The following is a 19,747-nucleotide window of genomic DNA, read 5'->3' as shown; positions in this document are numbered from 1 at the left end:
CAGAGAGGGGGAGAATTTTTTTTTCTTGTTCTCCCCCCTCTAAAACAAAGTGCGTCCTATTGTCCGGTGCGTCCTATGGTGCGAAAAATACGGTATGCTGCGATAGCAGACTGCTTTTGAAAAGTTAAGGCTGACCTCCTTGGGAAGCAAAGAGGTAAAACACAGTTCACATAGTGCACTAAGTCGGAAGCTAAACTGGCTCCAGACTATCCAAGAGGTGTCAGACTTTGGTTACAGCTCATGGTTAGTCTAGAGAGAGCTTAATCAGGAGCCTGGATTCAGACAACACATCCAGGCAAACCTTGGCTTAGTTCAGTGCAGTGCAGCGGCAAAAAAGGCTCTTTCTTGGGAGCTTTTGTATTTGTGCTAGGTCATAGTGTGACATGCAAACCAGGTCACTGTCAGCAAGATGCTGTAAGAGGTGTGCGCTGCCAAAGCCGGCATAGATAAACTCCAGGCTGGCTGCCAGTTAAAATCTCTTTGATTTATTAACACAGTTCAAAAGGACATTTTCAGAGCTTCAAAGCGTGTCCGACCCGGGCGGCACAGATGCCGCGTCTAGTTTCTGTTTCCTTTTTCTTCCCCAACATGCAAGTCTGCTGAGACCCTGCCTCTGATTTCCTCTGTTCAAAGCATAACTAGTTCCGGGTTCAGCCTCTCTGCTCTCTGCCTCCTCTTCGCTGTCAGAAGACAGACTGCTAATTGTCTCTTTCGGCTCTCTATAAGTACTGGTCTCTCCCCTTAGCCTCTCCCTGACAGATACATATGATGTATCCATTGCAGGATTGGACAGCATGACAAGTTCTGCTGATTGGGTGTTTTAGCTTTAAACTCTGGACCCGGTTCCAGACTTTCTGCTGCGTTCTAGGCTAAGCAATTTGACAAACAGCCTAACAGGAATGTAGTTGGAGCTTATCCGTTATTGGTTATGGAACTGTAGAATCATAGAGTTGGAAGGGACCCTGAGGAACATCTAATCTAACCCCCTGCAATGCAGGAATAGGCAGTTGTCTGTTACTGGGGATCAAACCTGCAACCTTGGGGTTCTCAGCACCGTGCTCTAACCAACTGAGCTATCCAGCTGCATTACCTAAATTTGTGATTCCTTCTCCTTCATAGCTTACAATGGCCCTGCTACACATCATATAGAGGTCTGGTGCCAGGTGCTGGGCACTTTAGGCACAAAAATATGATATCCTGTTTATTCAGGTAGTTAGCTAAAGCTCCGTATGTATAGATGGACAAACATGCACACACACATCAATAAAATATATTGACGATTATGATAACTGGATATGCCTAGGCTGTCTTTTAACTTCATAGCCAGTCTTTAATGTTGTTTGGCAGCAACTAAGTTAAACTATCAGGATTCAGAGAGAAGTGACTGACCGGCACATTCAAGAAAGTCTGTATTTCTGTCCGTCTGGATTTTAATTTGTGTGGCCTTTGTCAATATTAATCAGATTACTCCACGGAACAGTGGATGGCAGTATTCATTTGCAAACACTGAACTGACAAGGGATTCCAGATCCACGCTGCAACATTTTCACATAAGTCAAATTGACATGACTCCACTAAATACACTGGAATTGATTTTCATAGAATTGTAGAGTTTGAAGCGACCCCGAGGGTCATCTAGTCCAACCCCCTGCAAAGCATGTGCAGGAGGTTTCATAACCAGGCAAAGGGACTGAACGTTCGTTGAATCCTGTTTCAAAAGAAGATTTTTGGCAATGAGAAAAAAGAACAAATATCTTTCTGACTTTTCATATGTCTAGACTCAAGATTCTTACTGACTTGTAGATTGCACTTTTGCAAGGGGGACTTCTGTTTTAATTGGACTCCCATGTACCTTGTTCATACAATGCTTCATTGTGAAGCTATCTTCAGTTGTAATTCTGCTCACCTCTCAACTTTAATTTTTGCTTCTAAATGTAATTACCAAGGATATTTTTTCTTACATAAAAACAAAATCTAAAGTTATTTTCTGACATAATTTTCAGAGCTGCAATAATATAAACAAAATACAAACCATGTGGTGTTTATAGGATAGTTAAATAATTGCCAATTTTGTGTTGAGCAAAATGCTGTTACCTGCTTTGATCCAGGCAGTAGTCTGGATCATCGTTTAAAATATTCACAATGTTTCTCTATCAACTAGATTTCAAGGTTAAAAACAAGCATTTGTCCAAATTATAAGGCAATTAATTCAGACTCAGGAGACCATCCCAGATATAAAAAGTGCAACCCAAGAAATTATCCCTCGGTTTACTAAGGTGAGAATTGCCTCTCTAAGCAGAAGGAAAGAGTAGGGGCTATGGCATGGCTAGGCAAACTAAGACCCAGGGTTTCTCAATCCGGCCCGCGGATGGTCCGGGAATCAATGTGTTTTTACATGAGTAGAATGTGTGCTTTTATTTAAAATGCATCTCTGGGTTGTTTGTGGGGCATAGGAATTCGTTCATCCCCCCCCCCCCCCAATATAGTCCAGCCCACCACATGGTCTGAGGGACGGTGGAGCGGCCCACAGCTGAAAAAGGTTGCTGACCCCTGGGCTATGGATTGCTAGCACTGGCAATCCTCTGAGCATCTTCTGACCTATTATCTTAAGGATGATAGCAATCTCAGTCCTAACTGCTAGTGTTTACCTATCTCTTCTGTTACAGGCCAAGGCAGATTAACCTTTCTTGGAACTTGACCAAAAGAACCCTAGGGAGCCACACAGACGGACACTGAGAGAAAATATTATGGCCTAACTATTTTAAATATGTTTTCCCAGATTATACCAGAAATATCAAGATGACACTTCAGAAGGGGTCCTGTACAGGATGCTGTTACATAGTTTAGGAGTTGCCGATTTGCCAAAAGAATTAACTGTTCTCGCTAGCATCCCTTCATCCCGGGGAAGTCAAAGAGAAGAAAAAAAGCAGGCAGACTTTTCCGAAAGGTACTGTGTACATGATTGCGAATGGAGACCGTTCACTGCCAAATACAGAGAAACACAGTATGTGAAACTTACCATGTTGTTGTTTGTTTTCGGTTTTTTGCCTTATCAAAACTTTTAAGGCTTCTCTTGACCTTCTTATGTTTTGTCTGAAAAAGAACTTCCAGCTTCTCCCTTGTATGTCCCTTTTAAGGCATCCAAGCCATTGATCACCACCACATCTTGTGGCAATCAAGTCCATCAGCGAATTCTGTGTTGTGCACACAATTACTTTGTCCTGAGTCTCCTGCCAGGCAGTTTCATGACACGCCGGCCCCCCTATTCTAATAATGATGGGTGGCTTGCATGTGAAAGGAATTTACAAGGATCCTCATAGATGCTCTTGGCATGGTCATGTGATAGAGATATCAGGGACAAGGGTTAGGTTAGAGACTCTCACAGCTCTGGGATTCACTGCCAAAGTTGACTCTTCACTGGTTCTCTTTTCAAATGGACCATGTAGCCATTGACATCTGAGGAGCTGATAATTATACTTTTATAAACAACTGCTGCTTTATGCACAGCTTCTGGTGGGCGTCTGCTCTCTATTATTGCAGAAATACAGATCATTAATGTTTAATCAAATATTTTATGGTACCATATTTAAGATGCTTCTCTTTGTTGCCAATCTTCCAATTTTAGAATGAAACAGATTGAAGACTATGCCTACAAATTCGCTAAGAATAGATCTGTTGATGAAGTAATTGAAAGGCTGAGGGAAAGTATCCTGCAACAGGAAGCTACTGTTAGAGATGGCTTTCTTGCCTTTAGCAAACAAGCTAGTGGGAAATTGAATAAAACTGATTTTCGCAAGGTAAATGTAAATTTATTCAGTCATTCGACCTGATGTGGATTGTTTTGCATTGAGATTTCCTGTTATCTCTTCAACTTAAGTTTCTGACTGTCTCTCTCTCTCTCCCTCTCTCTGTAAAAAAGCTGGCATTAACTCTTGTGAAACTCTTCATAAATAAATGTTTGACACACAAACTGTTGCTGCAGTCCCAAGGCAGGCCGTAACAACCCACAGGGGTGATCACTTTTCAAATAGTCCACTATCTGTGGCGGGTGGACCGTGTTGCTCTTTGTGGCTCTCATCCCTGACCAGTGAATTTTTAAAAATTGGTTCCCCCTCTCCTTTGAAAATTAGTCCACTGTGCTCTTTCAAAAGCAAAAAAATAAGCTGAATAGTGAGATGGGGTTCTGCACCCTTATTAAAAAGACCAGGTTCGGATATTTTTGTTTTTTTATTTTAAAGCGCAGCTTGACACAGCCTGGTTATCAACACCTGCTACGTACAACATCTTTAATTTTGATATTTTGTTCAGATCAGCTGATGAACACTCTGTAGACTGAATGCTCACTTCCCATAGCTGTGTAGTCTCTTGGCACATTTCTGCACAAAGAGTCAAAGTATGACCAGTTGTATCTTAGCCATAATTCTCTGCGTTGTTAGGCTACCTAAGCCCCACCTTTGCATTTTGAGTTGGACAATGAAGCTGTGTCACAGTTTGGATGCACAAATTGGGCCTTTGCATTGGCTTGATAAAAATCCCACTTAAGTTATGCTGGATCTGGAGACCACACCCTTACTTGCAACTAGGGGTGGCCCTCCCTGCTGCCCCCCAAGACTCACCAGGGTCACATGATGGCGTGGCTTCTGGCAAGCTTTTGCAGCAGGCATGGGTGAGGCCTGCATGGAGGTGCTGCCCTGCAGGATTCCACCACCCAAGGCGGCTGCTTCCGTTTGCCTCACGGGCAGGCCAGCCCTGCTTACAATGGATTGTCATTGCACGCTAATGGCCTGATTGAGGAGCTTTCTAGATGCATGAAACTCCTAGATTTCAGCATCAGGAGCAGCCTCCTGCTTGCAACTCCAGTGGCACTTCTGACACAGAGGGAGCTCACCTGTACAGGAGTTCCACCACTCTGCACCTGGAGCTTTGCACCAGAACCATTAACTCTAATTCTGGGGCAAGGCAGATCTTTTTGTATTCATTGTATTCATGCAATCGCGGCTACCTTTTGTATGCCACACTCCTATGGCTCTAGAATTAAGCATTCGATCTGATAGCAAAAGCCTGTACTAAAGCACAAAGCAGCTAATCTCTTTTCAAAAGCTTTGAAAATCTACTGAAAAGAGTGATAATTTGCTAATTAGAGTATTCTCACTTCTTCTTTTTTTTACATTTTTATGCCATTCAGCCATATGATGCTGCTTCCTTTTTCTTTTAATCTCCAGAGCTAAGAAAGTAAAATAGAATAGAATAGCAAGAATAATCACAATTGAAGCAATTACAAAAGGACAAAAATATGCAGTAGAAAGAATACGCTCAAATTAGAAGTACAGGAATAATTTGCAATGATTAAACTGGAGGAAGTATTACTAAACAAGGCCACAATCTTGGAACCACTCGCTTATAGGTCTTTCTACTGAGTTTAACGGTACTCTCCACAATTGGCCACAGTCAGACTTAGTGCGAGGCCACAAGATGTGGCTTGTTTAACTGTACTGAGCATGAACTGCATGCAAGATCTCACAGCTTTACCAGGAGTAAACCAATCAAGCAGGTGAACAAACCAAAGAGTGGCTGGCTTAGTTTTCCATTCAAGCCAGTGTTTGTGATTTGTTTCTCCCAAACTGTGACGTCAGCTTTAGGTCATGGCTGTTTGTTCATTTATCTTCAATGAGCGCTGGTGTGGACATAACACTAAGTGAGCCATTCTGTTTGTTTTCCTGCTCAACGGAGGAAGGGGGCAAAAAGCAAGAGTTTGAATTGCATGCACCAGCACACAGTTTATGCACAGCGTGGTTAATGTCTGAATGCAGCTATCATTTCAACATTGTAGGTGAAAACTATGCTGGGGGGGGGGGCAAGGACTGTTGAGCTTCAGCTTATGACTTGATGGTTGAAGCTTAATGAGCTACCTAAGATGGGGACATTGGTCACTTAAAAACTGTGGCAATGGAATTCCATACCTGCTCATAGAGGGGCTTACTACAAGGTAAACTGGTACAGGATTACAGTTGTAACAATGTAACGAAGAGATTTGACAAGGAAATGCTTTCTTTGTCATCCTACAGACAGGTGGGAACAGCAGGTGCTTTTCTTAGAAAATGAATTATCTTCTGTGTGTGAGAGAAGGCAATGTTTCTTCAAAAATGGTTCCTGCCACATGCAACTTTTAGAAGTATTTGCACTAAAATAGTTCAAAAAATGTCAAATCTGCTGCCCCATTAACCCTTTTCCAGCTTATTGATTGATTTAGGGAATTGACTAAATGTTGCCGCCCCATCTAAACCATCAAGTTCTCAAGTAGGAGAGCCCTTATTTGAAGCAGAAAAAATGGGCTTGATCCAACCGGAGTTAAGCACTTACAAGTCCTATTTGATTTCAGTGGAAGGGAACAGAGCATTTCCTGTTGAAATCAGTGGGCATTAAAAGGGGCAGGATTGTGCCTAGTCTTTTACAAAAAAAACCCAACCACGCCTGCTTTTTTCTTTCTCCGCCAGCTGTTGGATGATATTGGGATGCCAATGGATGATGAGCAGTTTAATCTACTCATTGAAAAATTAGGATTCCCTGCTGGAGGGCTGAGTTATCTTGATTTTGTCGCAATATTTGAAGGTAACTGGATATTTATTGATACCTTACTATAAATATTCTAAAAGAATGTAAAGCTTTTTTTCTTATTGGCTGGGAGGACCTTCTGAGCTTTGCTTATTCTGGGAATAAGTGCTCTTCACTAACAGATGAAAGCAGCAACCCCATGAGTAAGCAAGGCTCAGCCATTTCCCCCAAGCTGTTCAGGTTAAGGATGGGGTCCTCTTGTGCAATGGTGGCTGATTTTTCTTCTCCTCCATGTGGGGGAAGAGAACCAGACTCAAGGTTTGTTGGTTTCTTAATTCTGTTGGCAAACGTGAAAACCAAATCCAAAGAGTAATAAATTGTGGCATAATTCTGCAATTCATGCAGCGTTCTCTTGGCAGCATCACGTGTCTCTTAGCCAATGCCTCTCTGTCTTGGCTTGCGGACACAAGCAGCCCTGTCAAAGACAGCAGAGAGCCAAATAACTGTAAGGAACTGAAATAGCCTAGCCAGCCCCTGAGAACTGCTTTGCCCCCCTTCCCTTGCACTGAAGCCAAATAGCACCTGTCCCTCGGCCCAATTTTATGTAGGCCCTGGCCTGTTTTTAAAAGCCCCCTGCAAGAAATCTGTTCAGGTCTCAGGTAAGAGTGATTTGGCCTCTCCTGGCAGCCTGTTGGGTAGGGAAGAATGGGGGGGGGGGAGAGAGAAACAGGGCCAGAAAAAAGAAAAAATGGCCGTGGGGGCACTGCCAGTATGTGAGATTGTGGCCCTAGACTGAGAAAAGCTTGCCAGCCTGCTAGGTATATTTGCGGTGAGTAGTTCAGGCAGTAAATGTTTTTATTGTCCAAATATTACAAACCTGAAGAGGTTTGTGATACCTGGGGCCTAGGGGTTATGAAATGTTTTTTGAAAGCTGCATTTTCTTGGCAAATAGCTGACCACCTAATTTATAACTTTATACAGTAGGTTATATTTATAGTCCATCCCCCGCCCAATTCTCCAAGGAGATTATTGTGGTTCTTCCCTCACTTTATCCTGACAACAGCCCTGTGATCTAGGTTTGGTTGAGAGGGAAAGACGCTCCAACAGTGGCGTAGCGTGGGGGGTGCAGGGGGGGCCGGCCGCACCGGGCGCAACATCTGGGGGGGCGTGCTCGCACTCGCAGCTCTCTGCCCCCTGCTAAAATCCACGGGTTAGGGGGCGCAAATTACTTGCCTTGCCCCAGGTGCTGACAACCCACACTACGCCACTGCGCTCCAACATCCCTGCTCCGTGAGCTGTGTTAGCCGAGTGGGGAACTCAAGTGGGGTCTCCCAGGTGCTAGCCCAACATTCTGACTGGTATATCACACTGGTTTCTAGTGTCAGTGATTTGAATCTATTTCATGATTTTGTGGACCATTGGCCACTTTGGCCTGATGTAACTATTTCAGATTCCAGAATGAGTGGACACTCTCCAAACCGACGGGCCAATGCCAGCAAGTGTCACTTTGTGTCTGCTGAGGAATGCCTCGGCCAGTATTGTGATAAGCTTGTGGAGGAATATGGGGTAAGTGCAGCCAGCTCTTTCCTGTTATTTATTGATGTCATGTTTTATTGTTATGTATTTGCATTTCTTTGCACATTTTCCTCATGTGTTGCTATTGTAAGGGAAAGAATGGTATCGATGGAACCCTCAGGGCCTTTGAATCATAGAATCGTGGAATTCTAGAGTTGGAAGAGACCCCAAAAGTCATCTAGTCCAATCCCCCACAATGCAGAAATCTCAACTAAAGCATCCATGACAGATGGCCATCCAATCTCTGCTTATAAACCTCCAAGGAAGGACAGTCTACCACCTTCTGAGGGAGTCCGTTCCAGAACATTAGAGAGTTCTTCCTGATGTTGGGTCGGAATCTTTTCTTGTAACTTGAATCCATTGGATTTCTCCTCTGAAGCAGGAGAAGACAAGGTTGCTCCATCTTCCATATTTGAGATATTTGAAGATGGCTATCCTGTCTCCTCTCAGTTTTCTCTTTTGCAGGCTAAACATACCCAGCTCCCTCAGCCATTCCTCACAAGGCTTGTTTACCAGACCTTTGATCATCTTGTCACCCTTTTCCACACATATTCCAGCTTGTCAATATCCTGCCTAAATGGTGGCGCCCATAGCTGAACACAGTACTCCAATTACTCAAAGTTTCACCTTTAAGAAACTCCCAATCATTTTGGACTCCCTTCTCTTTGAGTATTTCTGACCATGGATCTCACCCAGTAGTTCCTTAAGCTTTTTGAAATTAGGCTTCTTAAGGTCCAAAGTACATGTCCGACTACACTCAAGTTTTCCCTCTATATCATGAAACCAAAGAGGACATGATAACCTCCTCCCAAGGTTCCCAGTACTCTCATTTCATCCCTGTTGGTGAGGAGCAGGTCCAAGATAAGATGATACCCTTGTTGCTTCTTCCACCTGCTGGGAAATGAAATGGTCAGTGAAGCAACTGAGGAACTTGAGGAGGACTCCTTCTAAGCAATTTCCCTCCACGTAGATTCAAAAATCCATGTTTCATTCTTGTTCAGATCAATCTTGGAGAAGGTCTGCCTGTTAGGCTGCTTGTGTTGTAAGCTGCTTATGTCTGCTAGTATAAAAGGCAGTTTCCTTCCACAAACTATCCATGTAGGATGAAAGTTTGAAGTCCCTTTTCCTTGCCCTTCCAGGAAGGAGGGAGCCTGAGTTTATCGCATTCACAGCAGAGGAAAGAAGTTGTCCTGTAGCTGCAGCCAGGGGTTCTTAAACGTTCAGGTGTTCATCAGGGAAGAGGAGCAAAAGAAGATTAGCAACCTTACAAGAAGGAAAAGCTTAGCTTGCAGTAATGAGATGAGTCTTCACATCTGGCAACGATCACTGCTGTGGAATTGATATGCTGAGGCTTCTTCCTTGCTGGGCATGCAGGGAAAGTTGATGGGCAAGCCAGCACTTCAAACTTCCCCAGTCTTCCCCAGCTGTAGGGGTGGTCTGTAGGAGGGAGTCAAAGTATTCTATATAAGTAGAGTGAAATTGCTAGAGGTATGAGCAATAGCATAACATGTAGTCATCCAAAGGTGAGGCTTGAAAATTATCCACTGGGTGTGTTCTGAGTAGCTTTCTTGGAGGATATAAGACTCCAAAAATGTTTCTCTTTAAAGTCATGTTGGCCACATATATGTGCTTCAACTAATCTGATTAGTTTTTGTAAAGAGATGCCATTCGTGGTGGGTTGAAATAACTTAGAAGGAATCAAATGAACAATCGAATGCAATATGGCGCAGGGCACCCAGTTCCTAAAGCATCTCAGCTTTGGTTTGGAGGCTGTAAGAAGAAAACGCTAGATCACCCCTCCTACATGGCCTGTTCCATAAAGAAACCTAAAGGGACCTCTTCATGTGAAGATCTGGATCCATTTGCAAAACATTTTTAGATGTATAGTTAGTCTAGTAGTATGTTAGTGATTTGTATAAAAAGGAAAAAAAATAGGCCAAGTGTTGATACTAAATTGAATATTCCCTGTTAGGATCCATACATCGCCTTCCGTAAAATAGATAAGAACAATGATGGTATAGTCAGCATGCTTGATTTTCGACACCTCCTGGATAGCTTTGTGATCAGCATGACAGATGATGAATACAATCGTCTCCTTGGCATCCTGGGACTGAACATTACTTCTACATTAAACTACCCGGAATTTCTTCAGTTGTTCCAAGCAAATACAACTAGAGACATGCGCCCTTGGTTGCCTTCGTCTAACAAGTAAGGAGGGCAGCAGTCTTGTGGATTTACTTAAATTTATGTTATTATTACCTAACAGAGGATGCAAGCTATGTTGTGTGGCATATTTCAGGATTCAAGGATCTAAGATTAGATGCCAGCTACTGTTTGATAGTATTGGAAGAAATTTTTTATGCCCTTAGCAATTTGGTGCTTGTAAGATCCTAAGCATACCTGGCAGTGAAGCAACATGTTTTGATTTCTTAGGATTGCTATTTGTTTATACATATTTCTATTTCCCCATACCTTTCATTATATTTTAAATCCACCCTTTCCACAATTACCTTTGTAAGCCATGTTGCAACTTATCTGTTGGAAAGTCAGCATGTAAATCAAGCCTATTGGTCCCACTCCTTTGGTAGCCTTGGACCAAGTTGGTCTTCACCATCTAAATAGCACTGAGTTTAAAAGCTTTCTATTATGTTTGTTGCTCCTAGATTCTTTGGGCACACAATTCCCTTGGAAATGCTACTTGGGAGTTGTGCATATGGCTCTTCAAATTCCAAAATAGCTAAGATGCAATGCCATATGTTCCTACATATTCAAAACAAGAATCGGCTCACGGTGGGGTGGGGGATGGAGCTGGCTGCAGTAATCGTCTAGGCAGGTGGGCCACAGTTGCTTTCCAAGAAGGGAGAAGGGCGAGGTGGTGGGGAGACGGCAGCAGCTGCACTGCGCCAACTTCCCAAACTGCCTTGGCCCTTCGCTATCCCTGCACTGCAGGGGGTTGGACTAGATGACCCTCAGGGTCCCTTCCAACTCTATGATCCTATTCTGCCTGGAAAGCAACAACAACTCACCTGCCAGAAAGCTAGTGCAGAGGCTTCATCCCACTCAGCATAGCAAGCCCTTTCTGTTAAAAGCTGTTTTAAAAAGTTTGTACTCAACACCAATATATTAGAGCAATTGATTTCTAGAAATGAACCTACTTCAGATACCATTCCAAGCACAGAACAAAGAGCGTTTCATCATCTGACTTCCTTTAGAGTAAGACGTCTTTAGTGTGTCAGCTGGTAGACTTAAGTCTTTTTCAGAAATGACAATAGTCAAGGTAATGGGAAGAACAATTGACTTGTCTTAACTGTTCTCTGTGCTTCCCAAGCATTCTGAATTCAGGCTTTCTAAATATCTCCCATGAAGAGTCAGGACGCGCTAGTTCTGCCCTTCCCCCAGTCACCCTTCACAACTCCGTCATTTGTGAGAAATACTAATGAAAACAAATAGTACCTACAGCTCTTGAACTTTACTATATTATTCATATGTGTGGACTTGTACAGTGGGCATAATCCACCAAAAATTAATCTGATTTAATTCACTTGAATTTAAAAATGCTTAACTTGGGGTGCACTTGAACAACTTTGATCCCTATTCTCATTTTAAGGTTAATAAATTAAAGTAGGCAGGAGAACTTTTGATATAAATAAATGCAAAGGGCTGCTCCATGCAGCTTCCCCCACCCAGTGCTCTGGATACCTGAGAAATAAGATCAGATAGGACATGGCTGTATTCTTGTATATTCTGTGCAAATTGACGTGTATAAATCCAGACCAATTGGAGCAGACGTATATTTGTATTGTTGGTTGCCACCTTTAAAGCCCTATGTAGTTTGGGCCTAATAGGGTTGCCATATTCCCAAAAGTGTAAATATGGACAGGGCTGTTGAGCTTTTTTTGGCAGGGGGGTGGGGGGTGGACATCTCCACCCCCCAAAAAAAAGGATTATTCAAACATTGTTTTCCTAGACATTTTGCTGATTGAGCAAAAGTCCGCCTGGACACCATTTTGCTGCCCAAATCCCAGATGTGTTTGGGAAAGCCTGGATGTAGTATAATAATAATAATAATAATAATAATAATAATAATAATAATAATAATAATAATAATAATAATAATAATAATTTGTATCCCGCCCTCCCTGGCCAAAGCCGGGCACAGAGCGGCTAACAACAGGTAAAAATAGCACAGTGTACATAAAATCACACATTCAATTAATTAAAATACATTCTAGAATCAATTCAGACCCAAATTAATGGCAACCATAGGGTTAGAGTTCTATGAATATTACAGAAGGAGAGAGGGGGTCAGACTGTGCCTTGGCCAAAGGCCTGGCGGAACAGCTCCATCTTGCAGGCCCTGCGGAAAGATGTCAAGTCCCGCAGCGCCCTAGTCTCTTGTGACAGAGCGTTCCACCAGATCGGGGCCACGGCAACCCTAGCCTAAGATAGCTAAAGGAGCACTTGCTCTCACCTGATTTGGACTGCCTAGTTCATTGGGGTGGGCTCTGCTCTGTGTCCCCCTGGGAAATATGTAGGGCAGGACCTTCTTAATGGTAGCCCCCAGGCTCAGAAACCCCCCAAGAGATCTGCCTGGACCCATCTCCCTTGGCTTTCAGAATGTGAGTAAAAGCTGGCTTGTCTTGGTGAGCTTTTTATGTTGACTGATTGCTCCACACTTGATGCTGGCTCTCTTTTTACAGTCGTTTTTATTGCTACAGTTTTTAATTTTATGTTGTCGTTTTTATTTGTTTTGTTTGTCAGGTGCTTTTTCCTGGCTGAAAAGCTGCATAAGAAATTGTCATATAAATCCACACTCTTGTATTAATGCAATCAGATTATCCATCGTACTTGGATCTGTGTTCCACTTCTTAGGGTTATCCACACTTATCTTTCCTCCCCTGTTTCCAGGCAGGGTCCATGATTTAAACCTCAACATCCTTTTTCTCTTTTTTTGGATCCAGAGCTTTTCCTGCAAAAACCCACTCTTTAAAGCCCAATCGTTAGTCCACAGAAAACAACAACCCTGAATTTCTGTTTGCTCCGATTCAGCTTTAAAGAGTGGGTTTTCACAGGGAAAGCTTGCAGCGGGGGGAATAGCTCAGACCCAGATATCAAAGCATAGGCCTCTGCCTTGGAATGAGTGAGGCAAACGTTAAGTGGGGACAAACTGTTACTGTACTATTATATGACTGATAGCTTTTGAACAAGCAATAAAAATGGGGATTTAGTTATAGATTTAGTACCAGACTCTACACAATTGCTTGATGGGTGCATGTGTTTTTAAAAAGACCATTAACAGGATAAATTAAAATAAATAAATAAATAATAAAATAAATAAAAGTAAGAATAAAAATAAATTAATTTCTTTAATTAAAGAAATTAAAACTCAAGGTTAAACTGTATCTTACATTAGTAATAACTATTTTATTTCAACACTGAAATGTGCTAGGTTTAGTTTTGAAAAAGTGTTGCAAAATCTTGCCTAGATTAAAAGCTACATGAGTTATTGAATTAAAAATAATTATTTTACAGTAAACATACATACACTTGGCATGGTTTCATGTGTAGGAGGAGAGGTTGGAAATTCACTTGAAATAGTCTAGCTAGCTCTTCATCCTGTTTTTAAGGTCTTTAATTGTAATTATGAGTTTTGAAGTTTGTGAGAGATTGACTTATTGGCCACAAACTAGCAAAAGTTCAACGAGTCTGAATATGTGGAAATATGTGTCTGGAAAAACTATTGCAATGTTGTGTGAGTCAATTGACTGTTAATCTTAAATAAATGCAATAAACATGTTAAGAGCCATTCAGTACAATACACAGGATGAGGTACCACTGTACCACTTTGTACTGTAGATGCCAGGGTTATTGTTATTTTTTTATCCCACATAAACATTGCCTCCCTATAGTAAATCTGAAACATCAAAGAGAGGGCTAAACTGGGCCTGCAAACTCATTCACACTTACACATTTTTCTGCCCGAGGCAAAGGACAAAGTGGTGCTACATACAGAAAACGACCATCTAGGTCAGCAAACTTTTTCAGCAGGGGGCTGGTCCACTGTCCCTCAGACCTTGTGGGGGGCCGGACTATATATATATACTTTGTGGGGGGAAGAAGAACGAATTCCTATGCCCCACAAATAACCCAGAGATGCATTTTAAATAAAAGGACAAATTCTACTCATGTAAAAACACACTGATTTCCGGACCGTCCACGGGCCGGATTTGGAAGGTGATTGGGCTGGATCCGGCCCCCGGGCCTTAGTTTGCCTACTCATGATCTAGACTTCTACTTGAATTTTTTCCCCACACTGGCAGTGGCACAGCATCTTCCCCGGCACATGAACGCAACTTTGTCTGCTCCAAGCACCGGGTGCCTGTGGCAGCCATGTCCCTCTGCCTAATGACAGGGTCATCCCTCAAAAAGCAAAATTGTTAAGGCTCAAGTATCAGTCTCAACAAGGGCGTGTTTACTTGCCAGCTGAAGAAAGAATAATGGCTGCACCAGCCCTGGTAACCTAAAAGGAAATCCAATTCAACCTAGTTGGAATGACTTCTGACTTTTTGTTGCAAATTCATTATATGGAGTTAGGCTTGTTTGCTTTTTTTTAACCACGAAGGAACAACAACAAAAATATGACTCTCCCACATCTGGAAAGTGGTAAAACCCAGATTTTGACCAATGCATTTCAGTCTGTGCCTGGTGTAGGACAGCTGTTTGTTCCGTTGATTTCAATGGTACTTAAATGTGCTATATACTATTGCATTTAATGCATTCTTGTAGTAGGTTAATGGTGCCTCGTAAGACGAAAAGAATCCGTTCTGTGATTCTCTTCGTCTAGCGGTTTTTTTCGTCTTGCGAAGCAAGCCCATTGAAGCATTAGCGGATTAGCGCTATTAGCGGCTTTTAGCTGCTTTTAGTGGCTTATCTGCTGATCGGATCAGCTGATAAGCGGCTTAGCGGCTTAGAAAAAGGGGGGAAAGGGGGGAAAAACCAGCAGGAACTCGCAAGACATTGTCGTCTTGCGAAGCAAGCCCATAGGAGATTTGTTTTGTGAAGCACCTCCAAAACGGAAAACTCTTTCGTCTAGTGAGTTTTCCGTCTTGCGAGGCATTCGTCTTGCGGGGCACCACTGTACTTGGGAACAAGTACCAAACTAGATGTGACAAGTCATATTTCTTCCCCGCCCGCCCCTCGGAGATGCAAGTGTGAAGCAGTCTGGAATCAGAAGTGAAAGAACTGAGTGGGGAGGGATAGAGAAGAGCTACTTAGCCTCTTCTTCTCTGGCTATTTGTCCACTCCAAATGAGCTTTTCTCTTCATGAATCGTGCCTCGTTTGGTCCTTAGCCCAACTGACCTTCTATGCAGAGTCTCAAATAAAGCCTTCATTATATTATGGTGAATGTGTGAGAAGGGGTAACTGGCTCTGGTTCTTACCCCCCCACACACACACACCAGTGTGTGCACTGTAACTTGAGAAAAGATCTATGTGTGCTCAGTTAGTGCCCACAGAAGTTCAGTCTGCACAGTTGAGAACTCTGAAAAATGGATCCTGTTCCTTCGTGCGCTCATCCTAACTTTTACTAGGTTGTGCCTGGTACCTTTAACTCGCAGTGGAACACTTCTGTTTCTGTATTAAAAAAACAGGCAATCTGATGTGCCAGTGAAAATAAGTAGCAACTTGCCTGAGTTGGATCTTTTATGTCATTGCTTTGATTTATAAATATTTCTCCCCTCAAATCTCAGCAGCAATTAAGCAATTTGACCAATCTGCATCTGCAAATGATAACAGGGATTAACAGAAGTTTTAAAGACATCATTCCTAGCTTGCAGCTGGAGAAGGGTGGCAATATTTATAAGGAATTCATTTGTATGCAGATGTCTGAGATGAGACTTTAAAGCTATCTGTACAAACTATAATAAGGAAGCAAGCAAACAAACAAACCTTGTGGGATATTAATGATCGCATTAAAAGAAGACCACAGTTAGTTATCAAAATAATTCTTTCTTTCTGAGACCCAAACAGACAGTGGCGGATGCAGACCTCGCTTGTGAACAAGCTCATTACTATCTCGCTATCAAAGCACAAACCAGATGGAACGACCTCGCCATGGTAAGCTCTATGTAGTCTTTAAACAAATCTGCATGTCTAACAGAGATTTCAGAGCTTCACTCAATGTTTATCTTTGATTGTACTTTTTAAAAAAATTAGCTGCAATAAACATAGCTCATTAACAATAGAAACATGTGGTACGTTTTGAAGTAATGTATTGCAGTAACTGATTTGAAGCTCCTGAGGCTTCCAGCCACGAAGGATTGTAATAGAAGAGACCCCCCTCTTCCACCCCCACCCCAATAACTTTGGATATGTTTGCAGATACGTTGGTGGTGAGATGCCCGCAGCCATGTGGCTGCAATTCCTGCTTGGAGCCTCCAAGGCAGCGGCTCCAAGCCGCAGCGCCATTAGATCAGGATGGCTTGCTGTAGGTCAGGCGGCGGCGGCAAACCACTACATACAATGCATGCGCGGTGCCACATGCATGCACGGTACGTAGAAATGCCACGTGTGCGCAGCCAGTGGTTTGCCCCTCCCTGGGTGTCAGTTAGCCTTCGTTTGCCCCTGCCTGGACTGAGCATGTGCTTAGGATTGAATGGCTCAGTCCCACCTCATAATAGGAAGACAAAATAGGATTACCGTATTTTTTGCACCATAACACTCACTTTTTTCCTCCTAGAAAGTAAGGGGAAATGTCTGTGCGTGTTATGGAGGAAATGCCTACGGGTGGCATGCCTACGGATTTTCCTCCTCTAAAAACTACGTGCGTGTTATGGTCGGGTGCGTGTTATAGAGCGAAAAATACGGTACTTGCCCCCAGTAGGAGGAGAGGCAGACAAGTGAGGCATTATGTGTGGGTCCTATGGGTTCTCAGGTGTCTTTAATGACTTAATCAGTTTGTTTCATATGGCATCCTATTGGCTTTCCTGTGGCGCATTTGCCAGTGCTCGGTTTGGAGGTTGCTGCTTTTGGGGTCTTTCAAAGCGATTTAATATGCATAAACATATGGCGTTGGGTTCAGGCCTCCTTCCTACACTGGTGCCTTCCAGTAGTGTCTTCCTCTTGGCTTGCTTTCCTATGTTGATGCTCAGGATTGCAACCAACTGGTGCATACAGAAGCTATACAGCCTCTGCAGATATGCTGCCATTTTATTTTTCCAGTTCCTGTAATGCCTTGGGTTCATAGAGGACGTATGTATGTTCCAATACGGTTGCCCTTACTATTAAAGACATCTCCTGTTTCAGCATTTACATGAATATGATAGTGATGGCAATGGCATAGTTCTGAAAAGAGACCTGAAGGACATCCTGTATAGATACAACATCCCCACAAACCCAAAAGAACTTGACAAACTTTGGGCAAGGTAAGAAAGTTCTAGTCGTATCCTCCCCCCTCCCCCTCGCCGGCTTCATCTGTGGACTCTGAGCGGAGGAGTGGCAAACATCTGGCCCTCCAGTTATCCCTTGATCCCAACTCTCATCAGCCCAGCCAGCATGGCCAGTGGTCAGGGATGATGGGCACTGTAGTCCACCAACATCTGGAGAGCCACAGGTTGGCCAGCCCTGTTTTGATGACTGGTGCTGAAAAGAGAGTTGCTTGCGATGAAGTCTAAGTGCTGATTTCAGATAGAAGACCCTAATGAAAATGGCCACGTCTCCATATTTCTTATTCTGGGTTTTCATCCCTACTACTTCCCGGAGATTTTCCCATAGTGTTTTGCGGTGGGTTTTTACATTATTATTATTGGATCTCCAAGGGAATTGGGTCAGAAATGGCTATGTCTACCTAGCAACCCGCCTTGACTGTCTTCAGCCACTACTAGCCTGACCCAGCCCTGTTCCACTCATGACCCATCAAGAAGAATCCAGCCTACCATCTTGGTTCGGAGTTTTTCCAAGTGCTTGGCAACCATCCTGCTTTTGCAGTCCCAAGGAGCGAGTGATAAAGAGGAAGCTAATTTAGCTCCCAGCAGCCACAATACCTGGAGCGTGGGCTGCATTCAACCTGGTGGGTCACAAGATGTATAGGACCCATTGCGTTACATAATTACGTTACGTAATTGTGTTACGTAAAAATAAATGGCATTATACGGCGAGTGGCATATGGGGCATATGTAAGCAGATTGCAGCAGGAGAAGTAGACTGTGGCAAAGTATATAGTATCTTTCTTTCTTCTAATTCTCAGCTGTTATTCTTTTTTTAAAAAAACAACAACGATGTTTCTAGTCCTCATATTTACAGAAAAGAGTAAAAAGAGAACTATCCAACGAGTGGCTGTTCGGTTTTCTAGTTGCAGCCACATTGAGCTTTTTACAAGGCAGCCCAAAATGTTTGAAATAACTGAATAAAATATCGCTTTGAAAATATTTTATTATCACCAGATACAGTGGTGCCTCGCAAGACGAAAAGAATCCGTTCTGTGATTCTCTTCGTCTAGCGGTTTTTTCGTCTTGCGAAGCAAGCCCATTGAAGGATTAGCGGATTAGCGCTATTAGCGGCTTTTAGCGGCTTTTAGCGGCTTATCTGCTGATCGGATCAGCTGATAAGCGGCTTAGCGGCTTAGAAAAAGGGGGGGGGAGGAAAAAACCCAGCAGGAACTCGCAAGACATTGTCGTCTTGCGAAGCAAGCCCATAGGAAATTCGTTTTGCGAAGCACCTCCAAAACGGAAAACTCTTTCATCTAGCGAGTTTTCCGTCTTGCGAGGCATTCGTCTTGCGGGGCACCACTGTAGTGGTAAAACAGCACCTATAAAAGATCTGGAGGTTTTTTATAATAATAAAAAAGAAAAGAAAAGAAAGAAAACCGTTCTATTTCAAGCAGTTGTTTGCTCCATATGTCTCCAGAAACATGCGGATTCCATTAGTAAATGTAGTTGCACAGATGCATGCACAAACCCTACAGAAGGTCTACACTATGTAATATTTGTGAGGTAACATGTACATATACATTCCATTTCATATGTGCACATACATAGAAGACAGCTGTAAAGAGCCAGTCACCTGGTCATTTTTGGTGACTGAGGGTTAGCTCCAGGAGAATAGCACCCCCCCTTTCTGCAAGCCACATACGACTGGCATAAACATACGTTGGCAGGCATGCTGGCATGTATACATGGGGTGCTAACTTAAGTAATTTGCAAGTCTGCTGCAGCGAGAGTAAGAATTCTCCAAACCTCCCTTACGTGCCTGCCTACCAGCAGCACACAGCTTTTCAGAGAACAACCCACATACAGAAGCACCCAGTGCTTTTTTCTTGGGGGTTTTCGAAGGGTACGCAGTACCATCACTCTCCATCCCCACCCTGAAATGTTAAAAGTATGGCATTTACTGTAACAATTTCATGGTGAGTACCGGCACCCTTTTTCAAAAGAAAGAAAGAGGGAAGCATGGAGTTAGGGTTGATTGCTGTTTGAAGAGAGATTTTATTTATTTATTGAAGATCTACAAGGCAAGAATAGCAACAAGACATAAAAACTCCAATAAGGAGAACAATTATTGGAAAAAAGAACCCACCTAATCAAGTTTTAAAAACCATTTCAGGGAGCTTTTCTGTGGAGCTAC

At 42.9% G+C, this 19,747-nt stretch overlaps 1 protein-coding gene across 2 annotated transcripts in view; it reads left to right on the top strand.

Moving 5' to 3' along the window:
* The window catches only part of EFCAB6 (EF-hand calcium binding domain 6), a 105,801-nt gene that overhangs the window by 51,629 nt on the left and 34,425 nt on the right, over nt 1-19,747 (top strand). For both annotated transcript variants that reach the window (XM_081191530.1, XM_081191529.1), the window contains exons 15-21: nt 2,780-2,947; nt 3,626-3,797; nt 6,495-6,609; nt 8,003-8,118; nt 10,100-10,335; nt 16,147-16,243; nt 17,432-17,550. In XM_081191530.1, the coding sequence (XP_081047656.1) occupies nt 2,780-2,947; nt 3,626-3,797; nt 6,495-6,609; nt 8,003-8,118; nt 10,100-10,335; nt 16,147-16,243; nt 17,432-17,550 (1,023 nt within the window). The remainder of the gene's footprint in view (nt 1-2,779; nt 2,948-3,625; nt 3,798-6,494; nt 6,610-8,002; nt 8,119-10,099; nt 10,336-16,146; nt 16,244-17,431; nt 17,551-19,747) is intronic.

The sequence above is a fragment of the Podarcis bocagei genome, assembly GCF_964188305.1.
Source record: "Podarcis bocagei genome assembly, chromosome: 4".
In the NCBI taxonomy this organism is placed as follows: Eukaryota; Metazoa; Chordata; class Lepidosauria; order Squamata; family Lacertidae; genus Podarcis; species Podarcis bocagei.
The sequence above is the reverse complement of the archived record's forward strand: the minus strand, read 5'-3'. Positions and strand labels throughout refer to the sequence as shown.